This window comes from Salvelinus namaycush, chromosome 20, assembly GCF_016432855.1.
Source record: "Salvelinus namaycush isolate Seneca chromosome 20, SaNama_1.0, whole genome shotgun sequence".
Classification (NCBI taxonomy): Eukaryota; Metazoa; Chordata; class Actinopteri; order Salmoniformes; family Salmonidae; genus Salvelinus; species Salvelinus namaycush.
In genome coordinates this window covers 49,079,771-49,097,501 of record NC_052326.1, presented here as the reverse complement: position 1 = coordinate 49,097,501, position 17,731 = coordinate 49,079,771, and the positions used below count along the sequence as shown (strand labels likewise).

Genomic DNA, 17,731 nt, shown 5'->3' with positions numbered 1-17,731 from the left:
TTGAGAAAGTATTTACACCCCTTGACTTTTTCCACATTTTGTTTTGTTACAGCCTGAATTTAAAATTAATTCAATTTAGATTTTGTGTGACTCGCCTACACAGTGGAATTATGTTTTTACAAATTAATAAAAAATGTTAGGCTGAAATGTCTTGAGTCAATAAGTATTCAACCCCTTTGTTATGGCAAATGCATTAAGAAGGAAAGACATTCCACAAATTAACTTTTAACAAGGCACACCTGTTAATTGAAATGCATTAATTGAAACCTCATTGAAGCTAGTTGAGAGAATGCCAAGAGTGTGCAAAGCTGTCATCAAGGCAAAGGGCGGCTACTTTGAAGAATCTCAAATAAAAAATATATTTTGATTTAACACTTTTTGGTTACTACATGATTCCATATGTGTTATTCCATAGTTTTGATGTTTTCACTATTATTCTACAATGTAGAACATAGTAAAGATAAAGAAAAACCCTGGAATGAGTAGGTGTGTCCACACTTTTGACTGGTACTGTATTTAAAATATTTTAAAATCCCATAAATGAACATGACATACATTTTAAAATATATTATCATATATTTCAATAACATATGTCACATTTATGAAAACTGCCAATTCTTATATATTTCAACATATATGTGACATATATAAACATATATGGGCATAAATGTTTGTACCATATATGGACATGTACTGTATGTTTCCACCATATATGGGCATATACGTTTCCACAATATATGGGCATATACTGTATGTTTCCACAATATATGGACATATACTGTACGTTTCCACCATATATGGGCATATACTGTATGTTTCCACCATCTATGCCCATATAATATATAAATAATATACAGTTGAAGTCGGAAGTTTACATACACCTTAGCCAAGTATATTTAAACTCAGTTTTTCACAATCCCTGACATTTAATCCTAGTAAAAATCCCCTGTCTTAGGTCAGTTAGGATCACCACTTTATTTTAAGAATGTGAAATGTCAGAATAATAGTAGAGAGAATTATTTATTTCAGCTTTTATTTCTTTCATCACATTCCCAGTGGGTCAGAAGTTTACATACACTCAATCAGTATTTGGTAGCATTGCCTTTATATTGTTTAACTTGAGTCAAACGTTTCAGGTAGCCTTCCACAAGCTTCCCACAATAAGTTGGGTGAAGTTTGGCCCATTCCTCCTGACAGAGCTGGTGTAACTGAGTCAGGTTTGTAGGCCTCCTTGCTCGCACACACTTTTTCAGTTCTGCACACACATTTTCTATAGGTTTGAGGTCAGGGCTTTGTGATGGCCACTCCAATTACATTGACTTTGTTGTCCTTAAGCCATTTTGCCACAACTTTGGAAGTATGCTTGGGGTCATTGTCTATGTGGAAGACCCATTTGCGACCAAGCTTTACTTCCTGACTGATGTGGGACGGCAGGTACACTAGTGGTTAGAGCGTTGGACTAGTAACCGAAAGGTTGCAAGATCGAATCCCCGAGCTGAAAAGGTAAAAATCTGTCGTTCTGCCACTGAACAAGGCAGTTAAGCCACTTGGCCGTCATTGAAAATAAGAAGTTGTTCTTAACTGACTTGCCTAGTTAAATAAAGGTAAAAAATAAATAAAATAAATATGTCTTGAGATGTTGCTTCAATATATCCACATAATTTCCCTACCTCATGATGCCATCTATTTTGTGAAGTGCAGCAAAGCACCCCCACAACATGATGCTGCCACCCCCGTGCTTCACAGTTGGGATGGTGTTCTTCTGCTTGCAAGCCTCCACCTTTTTCCTCCAAACATAACGATGGTCATTATGGCCAAACAGTTCTATTTTTGTTTCATCAGACCAGAAGACATTTCTCCAAAAAGTACGATCTTTGTCCCCATGTGCAGTTGCAAACCGTAGTCTGGCTTTTTTTATGGCGGTTATGTTGTTATAGGACTCGTTTTACTGTGGATATATATGCTTTTGTACCTGTTTCCTTCCAGCATCTTTACAAGGTCCTTTGCTGTTGTTTTGGGATTGATTTGCACTTTTCGCACCGAAGTATGTTCATCTCTAGGAGACAGAATGTGTCTCATTCCTGAGCATTATGACAGCTGCGTGGTCCTATGGTGTTTATACTTGCGTACTATTCTTTGTACAGATGAACGTGGTACCTTCAGGCCTTTGGAAATTACTCCCAAGGATGAACCAGACTTGTGGAGGTCCAACATTTATTTTTCGGAGGTCTTGGCTGATTTATTTTGATTTTCCCATGATGTCAAGCAAAGAGGTACTAAGTTTGAAGGTCGGCCTTGAAATACATCCACAGGTACACCTCCAATTTACTCACATGATGTCAATTAGCCTATCAGAAGCTTCTAAAGCCATGACATAATTTTCTGGAATTTTCCAAGCTGTTTAAAGGCACAGTCAACTTAATGTATGTAAACTTCTGACCCACTGGAATTGTGATACGGTGAATTATAAGTGAAATAATCTGTCTGTAAACAATTGTTGGAAAAATTACTTGTGTCATGAACAAAGTAGATGTCCTAACCGACTTGCCAAAACTATAGTTTGTTAACAAGACATTTGTGGTTGAAAAACAAGTTTTAATGACTCCAACCTAAGTGTATGTAAACTTCCGACTTCAACTGTACATATATTGCCATATATTTATTTGCCGTATGGGGAGAGAGCGGAACGAGAATGGACAGTGCTGTGTCAACAGCCACCTTGTGTGTTAATGGGGGAGATGTACTGGAGCAAAACAACTGACTGCTTGTGTGGCGGCAATGACTTCCCAACGATCCACCCACACACAGAACACACAGACAGAGCGTACACACACACACACACAGAATAGAACCACACACAGTGCCTAGACACACATACAGAACACACACGAACACAAACTCACCCATTGTTCTGTACGTGTTTATGAGTGTGGTTGGGTTGGAGAACCCAGCTCCCCGGAGGCGCCCAAGCAACCTATTAGATCAATTGTGGCATGATGAGCGAAATGAAAACAAATTTCTGCCTAATTAGCAACAAATAAACAATCCCTCCATCAGTTAATTTAGTGGGTGACGTGATAAATCCATTTTGGCGAGGCATCTGCGCACATCCGTTCCAATTAAGCCCCATCTGCCAAGATGAACTCTTGGCCTCATGTGGCTAGGCACAGCCCAAGGGTAAATTAGCCGTCTTGTCAGGACCGCTTATCAGAACATCTGTACACAGAGGAGCAGCCACATGTTGGCGAGGCAGGTACTATACTACAGGGTTTGGCCACTGTTTGCAGGACATATACAACAGGCTGTGATGCATTATTCCATGCATAACATACAAAATGTGACTTTGCATATCATGCGCTATATCACCACAGCGGCGAATAACCGTAATATGTAACGTTCAAGTTAATATCTCTAAGAGGAATGAAGCAGCCAATGTATTACCTCTGATTTTCCATTTCCACTAAGAGAAGAAAAACACTGCCCCTCCCATCTCGCATGCAGTTTATATCACTCACACAGTTTACCAACTTCACCACTGATTGGTTAGTAGAGGAGTCGTATAATCAAGATCTCCGCCTCCCATTACCCTCTTCACCATTGGGAATTGAGAGTACTAATCAAGTGCATGTTTGGCATGCACAGCAGCATGCATCAAGAGGTTAGTATGACCCGTGTCTATTGGCTGGACCCGGCTATTGACTGTCTCCAATGATGGTGAATGCGGAGGAAAAACTCCCACAATGATCAAAGACATCCATCTCCCCATGGCACCATGGAGACAATGTAGGTTAAGAGAAGTGGCTAGATGAAGAGTTATTGTACAAGAGGCTCTAGACGATCAACAGTCCTCATCTTCCTTTCTGCAAACGCAGCTCTCCAGATGGGAACGCAGGCCATTTTCTCTACAACTCCCAGTCTTATTTTTCAAGTCATTTACAGCAAATGAAGACAAGTTTTTTTTATACAGATTAATATGCTTGTCACTGTTGCATTTTGCTCTTTCCCATAAGAGGAAAAAAAACATGAAAGAAAGGTGAAACAATCAAAGTTTCAGCGTCATGTTCCGACTCTCAAGGTCACGGTTAAGGGTGGGAGTGTATATTGCCTAAGGGCCTGTGCTTTGCATCAAGCTGCGAATCCAATAGAAGTCTATCAAATCCTTCAAGATATAAGGGTTCTCTGACATACCCAATTAAAGAAAAATAGTGTACTGTCATTCATTTTCTTTGAGTTAATGGTCAGGCCATATCTCTCACATTCACAATGTGTGACTTTAGTAGTGTGAGGGTTAGAGCACTAAAGGCCCAGTGCAGTGACAATGTTTTCTGTGTTTTGGATCATATACTATACAACAGCTGATGAAAGTAACACTACAAAAGTTAGATTTTTTTTCTGATAGTTGCTTGTTGAAAATACAATCAATACAGGACCTTCTAATGAGCATGTTTTGCGTAGATGGAGTTTTGGCTATTTAATTTAAATAGGCAAGACAGTTAAGAACAAATTCTTATTTTACAATGATGGCCGAACCCTCCCTTAACCCGGACGACGCTGGTCCAATTGTGTGCTGCCCTATGGGACTCACGATCACAGCCGGTATACAGCCTGGGATTGAACCAGGGTCTGTAGTGATGCCTCTAGCACTGAGATCTAGTGCCTTAGACTGCTGCGCGACTCAGCTTGCTGGTGACATCCAAACCTCTGCCAATAACAATTTTTAAATGACGTATGCCTCCCATTAGGTCCCTCCACCCCATTGGTGGCCTTACCCTCTCCACTCAGACCACTCCTAGACAGTCCTTGCTTTTTTTTGCTTGAGTAATAGTTATTTTTTCTTCCAAAAAAACTATTTTTATTTCTTTTTGACAATTTTAATGGAAAACTGTTACAGTAAGGTACTTAATTGTTACCCAGATATGAGATACAGTGGGGCAAAAAAGTATTTAGTCAGTCACCAATTGTGCAAGTTCTCCCACTTAAAAAGATGAGAGAGGCCTGTAATTTTCATCATAGGTACACTTCAACTATGACAGACAAAATGAGAAAAAAAATCCAGAAAATCACATTGTAGGATTTTTAATGAATTTATTTGCAAATTATGGTGGAAAATAAGTATTTGGTCACCTACAAACAAGCAAGATTTCTGGCTCTCACAGACCTGTAACTTCTTCTTTAAGAGGCTCCTCTGTCCTCCACTCGTTACCTGTATTAATGGCACCTGTTTGAACTTGTTATCAGTATAAAAGACACCTGTCCACAACCACAAACAGTCACACTCCAAACTCCACTATGGCCAAGACCAAAGAGCTGTCAAAGGACACCAGAAACAAAATTGTAGACCTGCACCAGGCTTGGAAGACTGAATCTGCAATAGGTAAGCAGCTTGGTTTGAAGAAATCAACTGTGGGAGCAATTATTAGGAAATGGAAGACATACAAGACCACTGATAATCTCCCTCGATCTGGGGCTCCACGCAAGATCTCACCCCGTGGGGTCAAAATGATCACAAGAACGGTGAGCAAAAATCCCAGAACCACACGGGGGGACCTAGTGAATGACCTGCAGAGAGCTGGGACCAAAGTAACAAAGCCTACCATCAGTAACACACTACGCCGCCAGGGACTCAAATCCTGCAGTGCCAGACGTGTCCCCCTGCTTAAGCCAGTACATGTCCAGGCCCCTCTGAAGTTTGCTAGAGAGCATTTGGATGATCCAGAAGAAGATTGGGAGAATGTCATATGGTCAGATGAAACCAAAATAGAACTTTTTGGTAAAAACTCAACTCGTCGTGTTTGGAGGACAAAGAATGCTGAGTTGCATCCAAAGAACACCATACCTACTGTGAAGCATGGGGGTGGAAACATCATGCTTTGGGGCTGTTTTTCTGCAAAGGGACCAGGACGACTGATCCGTGTAAAGGAAAGAATGAATGGGGCCATGTATCGTGAGATTTTGAGTGAAAACCTCCTTCCATCAGCAAGGGCATTGAAGATGAAACGTGGCTAGGTCTTTCAGCATGACAATGATCCCAAACACACCGCCCGGGCAACGAAGGAGTGGCTTCGTAAGAAGCATTTCAAGGTCCTGGAGTGGCCTAGCCAGTCTCCAGATCTCAACCCCATAGAAAATCTTTGGAGGGAGTTGAAAGTCCGTGTTGCCCAGCAACAGCCCCAAAACATCACTGCTCTAGAGGAGATCTGCATGGAGGAATGGGCCAAAATACCAGCAACAGTGTGTGAAAACCTTGTGAAGACTTACAGAAAACGTTTGACCTCTGTCATTGCCAACAAAGGGTATATAACAAAGTATTGAGATAAACTTTTGTTATTGACCAAATACTTATTTTCCACCATAATTTGCAAATAAATTCATAAAAAATCCTACAATGTGATTTTCTGGATTTTTTTTTCTCATTTTGTCTGTCATAGTTGAAGTGTACCTATAATGAAAATTACAGGCCTCTCTCATCTTTTTAAAAGGGAGAACTTGCACAATTGGTGGCTGACTAAATACTTTTTTGCCCCACTGTATAATGAGATAAAAACATCTGCATTGGGCCTTTAAGTATCTTGTGCAGATACAAATACGTGGAACAGAGCTAAGCACATGCGAAATCCTAGAAGAAAACCTGGTTCAGGCTGCTTTCCAACAGACACTGGGAGACAAATTCACCTTTTAGCAGGACAACAACCTAAAACGCAAGGCCAATATACACTGGAGTTGTTTACCAAGATGACATTGAATGTTACTGAGTGGCCTAGTTACAGTTTTGACTTAAATTGGCTTGAAAATCTATGTCAAGACTTGGAAATGGCTGTCGAGCAATGATTAACAACCAACATGACAGAGCTTGAATAATATTTTTACAATCCAGGTGTGCACACTAAATGAAGATGGGAACACTAACCAAGCTTATCCACGGATGAGGAGCTTGAGAAGAAATGGAATAAAAAATAAATGAAAAAAACATTTGAGGTCACGGTAATGGGTCTTTCAAGGCAATATTACTGTTCAAGAGAACATTACCAGGCAAGGGAAAGTATAATAGATCCATAGATCCATAGAGCCCATTCCTTAAATTTAAAAAATACAATTTTTTTTTTTACCAGTATAATAGATCCATAGAGCCCAATCCTTACATTTAAAAAATACAACACATTTTTTTGCATATTTTTGGCCTGACTTTATATTTTGGGATATGATGGAGTTAGACAGTTGAATAAAGCATGTGAGGCATTTATAGATAGGTGATATTCTTTAAGATTCTTATAATTAATTAAAATAAATGTCTGTGCATACCATATACAGTATGTCTGGGCAAGCGGTCATTGTTAAAGACAATTGGCTTGGTAGTGTGCATTCTCAATGATGAACACTATCACAACTATGAGGGTTTCTTTTCCCTTGCCTGGTAATGTTCTCTTGAACAGTAATATTGCCTTGAAACACCCATTACCGTGACCTCAAATGTTTCTTTTTCATTTCTTTTTTATTCCATTTCTTCTCAAGCTCCTCATCCGTGGATAAGCTTGGTTAGTGTTCCCATTTTCATTTAGTGTCTTTGCCATCTATTCAACATACAATCTCCACAATTTTGTGTTCCAGCCCGGAACCGCCCCGCGAACCCATTCAATCCTGCCCGCTGACCGTGGGTAGTTTGGGTTTCCCGGGGGAAAAACGATCTCAATCCACGTTGAAATGACCTAAACCAAATCGAAACTGTCTATGAATGATAATAGACCTACATGTATGGTCTCTTCACTGTCCAGCTTGCTAACGGTCATCGAAACAAAAGCTAGAGAGTCAGGGAGGATTGAGATTCCAAAAGCAACGCACAGAGGACTATTTTTAGCAAATTGTGTCTGCAAGGAAATAACATCAATCATGTTTTACACCGCTGGGTTAACACGTACAGTATGCTAGAGCAAGGCCATGGTAAGTGAACCACACACACACAGTGCCTTCAGAAAGTATTCATTCATACCATACATACTTGACTTATTCCAACAGCCTGACTTCAAAATGGAATTTCTCACCCATCTGCACTTAATACCCCATAATGACGAAGTGAAAACATGTTTTTAGAAATGTTAGTAAATTTCTTAAATTAAATACACAAATATCTAATTCACATAGGTATTCACACCCCTAAGTCAATACATGTTAGAATCACCTTTTGCAGCGATTACAACTGTGAGTCTTTCTAGGTAGGTCTCTATGAGCTTTGCACACCTGGATTGTAAAAATATTATTCAAGCTCTGTCATGTTGGTTGTTAATCATTGCTCGACAGCCATTTCCAAGTCTTGACATAGATCTTCAAGCCAATTTAAGTCAAAACTGTAACTAGGCCACTCAGTAACATTCAATGTCATCTTGGTAAACAACTCCAGTGTATATTGGCCTTGCGTTTTAGGTTGCTAAAAGGTGAATTTGTCTCCCAGTGTTTGTTGGAAAGCAGCCTGAACCAGGTTTTCATCTAGGATTTCGCATGTGCTTAGCTCTGTTCCACGTATTTGTATCTGAAAAAACACCCTAGCATGAACGCCCTAAAAACATCCATAACATGATGCAGCCACCACCATGCTTTAAAATATTAAAAGTGGTACTCAGTGATGTATTGTGTTGGATTTGTTCCAAACATAACACTTTGTATTCATGACATAAAGTTCATTTTTACTTTAGTGCCTTGTTGCAAAAAGGATGCATATTTTTATTCTGTACAGGCTTCCTTCTTAGGTTAGTATTGTAGAGTAGTTTTCTCCTATCACAACCATTAAACTCTGTAACTGTTTTAAAGTCGCCATTGGCCTCATGGTGAAATCCCTGAGTGGTTTCCTTCCTCTCCGGCAACTGAGTTAGGAAGGACGCCGGTATCTTTGTAGTGACTGGGTGTACACCATCCTAAGTGTAGTAACTTCACCATGCACAAAGGGATATTCAATGTCAGATTTTTTGTGAAGCATTGGAAAACCTCCCTGGTCTTTGTGGTTGAATCTTTGTTTGAAATTCACTGCTCGACTGAGGAACCTTACAGATAATTGTATGTGTGGGGTACAGCAATAAGGTAGTCATTCAAAAATCATGTTAAAAACTGTTATTGCACACAGAGTGAGTCCATGCAACTTATTATGTGACTTGATAAGCACATGTTTACTGCTGAACGTATTCAGGCTTACCATAACAAAGGGGTTGAATACTTAATGACTCAAGATATTTCAGCTTTTATATTTGTAATTCATTTGTAAAAATGTCTAAAAACATAATTCCACTTTGACATTATGGGGTATTGTGTGTAGGCCAGTGACACAAAATCTCAATTTTAAATTCAGGCTGTAGAACAACAAAATGTGCAAAAGGTCAATGGGTGTGAATACTTTCTGAAGGCCCTGTATATTTAGATAAATTAAGTTCATCTTTCTTTTTAGAGTTTATCAGTGATACTGAGGCGCTGAATAATAGGTCTATATTTGCAGTATATTCACAGTTGCATTTTAGGATACATATTGTAACATTTAAATAGCAGTAGGCCTACCATACTGATCCTGGAAACAAGAAAATTAATTGTAAAGTCTAAACCAGTGAGTTGGCAGAAACCAAGGTCAGAATTTAATTGAAATCACTCAGCAGTGAAATGACAACATTGAACAGTGAACCATCATATTTTTGTATTAGAGATCTAATAATGAAAGAGAAGGATTTATATATTGAATTTGGTCAAGTTAGTATGGGAGAGGTGGAAAAACTATTGCTATCCATCAATAATGATAAGCCACCAGGCATAGACAACTTTAATGGGAAACTATTGAGAATGGTAGCAGACTGTATTGCCACCTCTATTTGCTATATATTTAACCAAAGCTTTAAGGAGTGTGTGTCCACACTTGTGGAAGGAAGCTAAAGTAATTCCACTGCCTAAAAATAGTAAAGCACCCTTTGCTGGCTATATCAACGGTCGAATCAGTTTTTTGCCTGTTCTTAGTAAACTGATGGAGAGGATTGTGCTTGACCAAATACTATTTTTCAGAGAATACGATAACTGCTGACTTTCAGCATGCATATAGAGAAGGGCACTCAACTTGTACTGCACTGACTCAGATGACCAATGATTGGTTAAAGTAAATAGATAATAAGATGATAGTTGGAGATGTATTGTTAGATTTCAGTGCAGCCTTTGAAGTTATTGATTGTAAATTGTTATTGAAAAAACTTACTTGCTATGGCTTTACATCACCGGCCATCACATGGTTGGAGAGTTACTTATCCAATAGAACCCAGAGAGTGTTCTACAGTGGAAGCTTCTCTAACATCAGATATGTACAGTGCGGTGTCGCTCAGGCCAGTTGCCTTGGGCCGTTACTCTTACACGAAGCTAAAATGACTATCTATGTGGATGATTACACATTCTACATGTCAGCAACCAAAGCATGGACCTCACTGAAATTCTAAATAACCAATTACTCAGTATCAGAATGTCATAATAAACTGGTCTTAAATACATCTACAATTAAAAGCATTATATTTCATTCAAAAGACATAAACCTCAACTGGAGATGTACATAAAGGCTGTGATCATTGAGCAAGTTGCGGAAGCTAACTCCTAGGTATAACATCGAATGGTCAATTATGTTGGTCAACTCATTTTAACAACGCTTTTGTGAAGATGCGGAGGGCTATGTCTCTTATAAAAAGGAATGTGTTTTTATAGGCTCTGGTCTTGTCCCATCTTGATTACTGTCCGGTAATATTGTCAAGTGAAGCAAAGGAAAACCTAGCATTTCTGCAGCTGGCTAAAAACAGAGCAGCACACCTTGCCCTTATCTGCACATACATAACTAACATCAACAACATGCATGCCAGTACTTCCTGGTTGAGAGTTGACGAGAGATGAACTGCTTCTCTCCTAGTTTTTATTCAAAATATTACTGTGATGAAAATTCCAGATTGTCTGTATAATCAAGTAACATTCAGCTCAGACACCCATGCATATCCCACAAGACATGCCACCAGGGGTCTCTTCACAGTCCCCAAGTCCAAAAAAACGTATTCACGGCAACGCACAGTTTTATACAGAGCCTTGATCGCATGGAACTCCCTTCCCTTAAAAAGAACAGCTGTACAGAAAGACTCAAGTGTAGGCCAAATTACAGAGGAGGAACTTCTTGACGCAATTTCTGCCTTTAAGTCCAGGAAAACTCCAGGGCTGGATGGCATACCAGTTGAGGTATATAAAAAAAAAAATGATGGAGTCAGAGGAACATTATTAGCGTGTTTGAACCACTCAAATAACAATTGTATATTATCAGATACTCAACAAGAAGTTCTGATTTCATTATTACTGAAACAGGACGCAGGTGGTAATTATAAATATCCAGTCCATTAAAAAAATGTGAGTCTCTTTACACTTCAGTGGTGTGATGCATGAATTTATGTTTTCTTTTAAATCCACAATTTGGATCCTTCCACAGCATCATAGAGGTTCTAGATCATTTTTGTCCTGAAGCTACTCCTGCGTTGTCTTGGCTGTGTGCTTAGGGTCGTTATCCTGTTGGAAGGTGAACCTTCACCCCAGTCTGAGGTCCTGAGCACTCTGGAGCTGGTTTTCATCAAGGATCTCTCTGTACTTTGCTCCGTTCATCTTTGCCTCGATCCTGACTAGTCTCCCAGTCCCTGCATCTGAAAGACAACTCCACAGCTGCCACCATGCTTTACAGTAGGGATGGTGCCAGGTTTCCTCCAGACGTGATGCTTGGCATTCAGGCCAAAGAGTTCAATCTTGGTTTCACCAGACCAGATAATCTTGTTTCTCATGGTCTGAGAGTCCTTTAGGTGCCTTTCGGCAAACTCCAAGCAGGCTGTCATGTGCATTTTACTGATGAGTGGCATCCGTCTGGCCACACTACCATGAAGGCCTTATTGGTGGAGTGCTGCAGAGATGGTTGTCTTTCTGGAAGGTTCTCCCATCTCCACAGTGGAACTCTAGAGCTCTGTCAGAGTGACCATCGGATTCTTGGTCACCTCCCTGACCAAGGCCATTCTCCCCCGATTGCTCCGGGCAGCCAGCTCTAGGAAGAGTCTTGGTGTTTCCATACTTCTTTCATTTAAGACTGATGGAGGCCACTGTGTTCTTGGGGACCTTCAATGCTGCAGAAATGTTTTGGTACCCTTCTCCAGATCTGTGCCTCGACATAAACCTGTCTCAGAGCTCTACGGACAATTCCTTCAACCTCATGGCTTGGTTTTTGCTCTGACATGCACAGCTGTGGGACCTTATATAGACAAATGTGTGCCTTTCCAAATCATGTCCAATCAATTGAATTTAACACAGGTGGATTTTAATCAAGTTGTAGAAACATCTCAAGGATGATCAATGATCAACAAGATGCATCTGAGCTCAAATTCGAGTCTCATAGCAAAGGGTCTGAATACTTACGTGGTGTTTCTGTTTTTTATTTTTAATAAATGTGATAAAATATGCTGTTTTTGCTTTGTCATTATGGGGTATTGTGTGTAGATTGCTGAGTATTTTTTTGTTCATTTAATCAATTTTAGAAGAAGGCTGTAACATAACAACATGTGGAAAAATCTAGGGGTCTGAATACTTTCCGAAGGCACTGTGAATATATACAGTTGAAGTCAGAAGTTTACATACACTTATGTTGGAGTCATTAAAACTTGCTTTTCAACCACTCCACAAATTTCTTGTTAACAAACTATAATTTTGGCAAGTCGGTTAGGACATCTACTTTGTGCATGACACAAGTCATTTTTCCAACAATTGTTTACAGACAGATTATTTCACTTATAAATCACTGTATCACAATTCCAGTGGGTCAGAAGTTTACATACACTAAGTTGACTGTGCCTTTAAACAGCTTGGAAAATTCCAGAAATTATGTTATGGCTTTAGAAGCTTCTGATAGGCTAATTGACATCATGTGAGTAAATTGGAGGTGTACCTGTGGATGTATTTCAAGGCCTACCTTCATACTCAGTGCCTCTTTGCTTGACATCATGGGAAAATCAAAAGAAATCAGCCAAGACCTAAAAATAAAAATCGTAGACCACAAGTCTGGTTCATCCTTGGGAGCAATTTCCAAACGCCTGAAGGTACCACGTTCATCTGTACAAACAATAGTATGCAAGTACAAACACCATGGGACCACGCAGCCGTCATACCGCTTAGGAAGGAAACACGTTCTATCTCCGAGAGATGAACGTACTTTGGTGCAAAAAGTGCAAATCAATCCCAGAACAAAAGCAAAGGACCTTGTGAAGATGCTGGAGGAAACAGGTACAAAATTATCTATGTCCACAGTAAAAGAGTCCTATATCGACATAGCCTGAAAGGCCGCTCAGCAAGGAAGAAGCCACTGCTCCAAAACCGCCATAAAAAGCCAGACTACGTTTTGCAACTGCACATGGGGACAAAGATCGTACTTTTTAGAGAAATGTCCTCTGGTCTGATGAAAGAAAAATAGAACTGTTTGGCCATTATGACCATCGTTGTGTTTGGAGGAGAAAGGGGGAGGCTTGCAAGCCGAAGAACACCATCCCAACGGTGAAGCATGGGGGTGGCAGCATCATGTTGTGGGGATGCTTTGCTGCAGGAGGGACTGGTGCACTTCACAAAATAGATGGCATCATGAGGTAGTAAAATTATGTGGATACATTGAGGCAACATCTCAAGACATCAGTCAGGAAGTTAAAGCTTGGTCGCAAATGGGTCTTCCAAATGGACAATGACCTCAAGCATACTTCCGAAGTATTGGCAAAATGGCTTAAGGACAACAAAGTCAATGTATTGGAGTGGCCATCACAAAGCCCTGACCTCAAACCTATAGAAAAATTGTCGGCAGAACTGAAAAAGCATGTGCGAGCAAGGTGGCCTACAAACCTGACTCCATTACACCAGCTCTGCCAGGAGGAATGGGCCAAAATTCACCCAACTTATTGTGAGATGCTTGTGGAAGGCTACCTGAAACGTTTGATCCAAGTTAAACAATTTAAAGGCAATGCTACCAAATACTAATTGAGTATGGGTCATGGCCGTCGAAAGAACTGGACCAAAGTGCAGGGTGGTGAGCGTACATTTTATTTTAAAATGTCGTCAACAAAACAAGAAACAAAATAAACAACCGTTAAGCTTAAGCGCTATAGTGCCACAAACAAAGACAACTTCCCACAAACACAAAAGGGAAAAAGGCTGCCTAAGTATGATTCCCAATCAGAGACAACGATAGATAGCTGTCCCTGATTGAGAACCATACCCGGGCAAAACAAAGAAATACAAAAACATAGAAAATAGAACATAGAATGCCCACCCAAATCACACCCTGACCAAACCAAAATAGAGACATAAAAAGCTCTCTAAGGTCAGGGCGTGATGTAAACATCTGACCCACTGGGAATGTGATGAAAGAAATAAAATCTGAAATAAATCACTCTCTCTACTATTATTCTGAAATGTCACATTCTTATAATAAAGTAGTGATTCCAACTGACCTAAAACAGGGAATTTTTACTAGGATTAAATGTCAGGAATGTGGTAAACTGTGTGTAAATGTATTTGGCTAAGGTGTATGTAAACTCCCGACTTCAATTGACTCAAATGATGTCAATTAGCCTATCAGAAGCTGCTAAAGCCATGACATAATTTCTGGAATTTTCCAAGCTGTTTAAAAGCACAGGCAACTTTGTGTATGCAAAATTCTGACCCACTGGAATTGTGATACAGTGAATTATAAGTGAAATAATCTGTCTGTAAACAATTGTTGGAAAAATGACTTGTGTCATGCACAAAGTAGATGTCCTAACCGACTTGCCAAAACTATAGTTTGTTAACAAGAAATTTGTGGAATGGGTGAAAACCGAGTTTTAATGACTCCAACCTAAGTGTATGTAAACTTCCGACTTCAACTGTAGTTGAAAAATATATATAAAACAAATATATATATAATATATATACAGTATGCGGATAAGGAAATGATGCAGACAATTACATTGATAGATTGTGGCTTCTATCAGCAATATTGAAGCTGATCTACCCCCTAAAAAAATCCCTTCCATTTAATTACTCAAGCAAACAACAAAATTACCTTTAAAAAAAGGATTAAACAAAAACTCCTGAAACGGTGATGACTATGAAGGGAATTACACACAGAAGAAACAGTTTTCACATCAATCCCAATTATAATTGTAATGGTCATAGCAGTATTATACACAGTAATGGTAATATTACTCCATAATAGTCATGATATACATTAATATTGTCTGAATATTCATATAGTCATTCTAATTATCTTATCTTTTTATTTCCACAATCGATAGACACGTTTGATTAGAATGTTGTTGTCATAGCGATGACATTTGCTTTGGTGGTAGACATTAAGTTATAGTTAATTCATTAAGGAATCAAGCACAGCCCCTCCAGAATAAGGATATGTCTGGAGAAGGGGGCTATTGCTAAGTGGAAGTTTTCTAATCAGACATAAAGGAGGTGATTAAAAGAAGTAAGCTTGGATTAAAGCCGTCATTGATTTATTGAGGTGGATACAGCTTTTGTTTTTCCTCCGTCTCATTAGACTATTAAGTGATCCATCTCAATTGTTTTCCTTTTTAATTCAGACTTCATGTTTCAGTCATTAAACCCTCTCTAGGTAGAGCCCAATACAGTAGATCTCTGCTGTGATTTTCTGTCTGGTTCTACCGCAGCACGTTTCACTTGAAGAAGTATTGATAGACGGATCAGCCTCTATTAAGCATTTCAAAACATATTTCTGGGCGAGCAAAATTAAAGATTTTGTTCGTGCATCCCGTGGAGAATCGATGCTCATGCATTGGAAATGTTACCCTTTGTTATTTCACTTCACTTGGCTTTCTTTTTGGGGTGAAATCAAAGTTAGAAAACCAGAGATGGAAAAGGGGAAACTTTTTCCTGATAATGACAAAAAAGGCTGTTGAATATTTTTTTGCCACTTGCATAATCCAATAATTCTTCATTAATTGTGTTATTCCCCATTGTGCTTGACAGAATCTTTACAAAAGGGCAGATGGCCCCCGATGTTTTTGTTCATTCCTATAATTCATTAGTCTTCTCCCTGTTACGTGAAATTACTCTCTTACCAGCTACTCTCGAAAAGTTTCTCCCTACTCCAGATAATAATCCAGATCTTTGGCTCTGATTTCCCCGCTGTTAATCCCTAAACCCCTTAATCCCTAATTCCATGCTCTTTCTCCACCTCTGCAGTCCTGGTGCTGCTAATCCTAACCCTGAAGCGCCACCGCAAGGGCCAGCGTATGTCAGAGGACGAGGAGGACATGCGCGACAACGTCATCAAGTACAACGACGAGGGCGGCGGCGAGCAGGACACGCAGGCCTACGACATGAGTGCCCTGCGCAACCTCTATGACTTCCCCGAGGCCAAGAGTGGATCTTCTGAGTCAGGCCCTGATCTGCATGCACTGCCCCAGTGGATCCAGGGGCGGGTGAGCGGCGATGGCGGGGCAGCCGACTTCTCCCTCTTCAAGGGCTACATCCGCAAGAAGGTGGAGCAGGCGGATGCCGACCTGTCAGTGCCGCCCTACGACTCGTTCCAGACCTACGCCTTTGAAGGCACCAGCTCGCCGGCCCTCTCCCTCAGCTCTATCCACACCCTGTCCACTACGTCCGAGCAGGATTTCTCCTACCTCAGCGACTGGGGACCACGTTTCAGGCAGCTGGCGGGCTACTACGCCCCGGGACATCCTGAGGAAGAGGGCTCCTAGCAGTGTCCTCAGCCCAGACCTTTGCCTTCTCCTCCGTCCCCAGCACCGTATCAAGGGAGCCCAGTGTCAACACTGTCCTATAAAGCCCTCGTCCATCATCTCCACAGCGACAGAACTGAAGCCCAGTTGGTGTGTCGGAAATCGATTAGGTCAAAAAATCTTTCTTACTTTGAATCTTTAAGTTTGAAGTTTTTCAAAGCAAAACAACGTTTTTAAAGGTTTTGAAACTCCAGGGTGAAAGGTGGGCTGATTAAATGAGGGATAAAAGCAGGTGTTATCCATTCACTTTTCCCTTAATTCCAATAAGGATCAGAGGAGTATGACGTAATAGAATATAAGTGGGGCACCACAGGTTACAATACCATTACCTTTCAAATTAGTTTCTGGGTATGTTCTGTCTGGAATCAAAGACTAGGTTCATTTTTAGCTGTGTGAGTGGACGCTCTGAGGACATTCCGAGAAATATGAACATTATGAAACTCAGCAGGGAGTCAAGTAATTTTTTTTCAAGACAAGGCAAACTATCTGAGATATGTATTTATTTAAGAAAATATTTACAGTATGTATTTATTCCTTTGTATTTATTTATTTATTTTGTCCATAATCACAATGGACATCAGTGAAGAATGATACAGATAGAAAGAAGAAAGAAAGGTTTATTATGGTGAGAACCTGAGGAGAGAAGAGCTTCTACAGAGGCGCTTAGCATAGGTAGGACTTTACATACTGCTTTCACAAAGGTGATATTTGGGTCACAGACAACTACAGTATTGGAAATATTTGTATTTATTTTTCAGGAACACTTTTGTAAAATAAACAACTGAAGACAGAGCGCGACAGAAAAGAAAAGAGTGAGAGAACAAAGGATGAGACAATTCAGTGCACAAATTGGTTTTGTGTTGACATCCTTTCACTGTATTGTGAAGATTTCTAAGGGATTATGAAGGTTGTGGGACAGTATGTGA

At 40.0% G+C, this 17,731-nt stretch overlaps 1 protein-coding gene across 1 annotated transcript in view; it reads left to right on the top strand.

Annotated features, from left to right (window-relative positions):
- Positions 1 to 16,766, top strand: part of LOC120064655 (cadherin-22-like) — a 162,344-nt gene extending 145,578 nt beyond the window's left edge. Inside the window, exon 11 of the mRNA XM_039015279.1 lies at positions 16,249 to 16,766. Coding sequence (XP_038871207.1) covers positions 16,249 to 16,766 — 518 coding nt within the window. The remainder of the gene's footprint in view (positions 1 to 16,248) is intronic.
- The last annotated feature ends 965 nt before the right edge of the window (positions 16,767 to 17,731 follow it).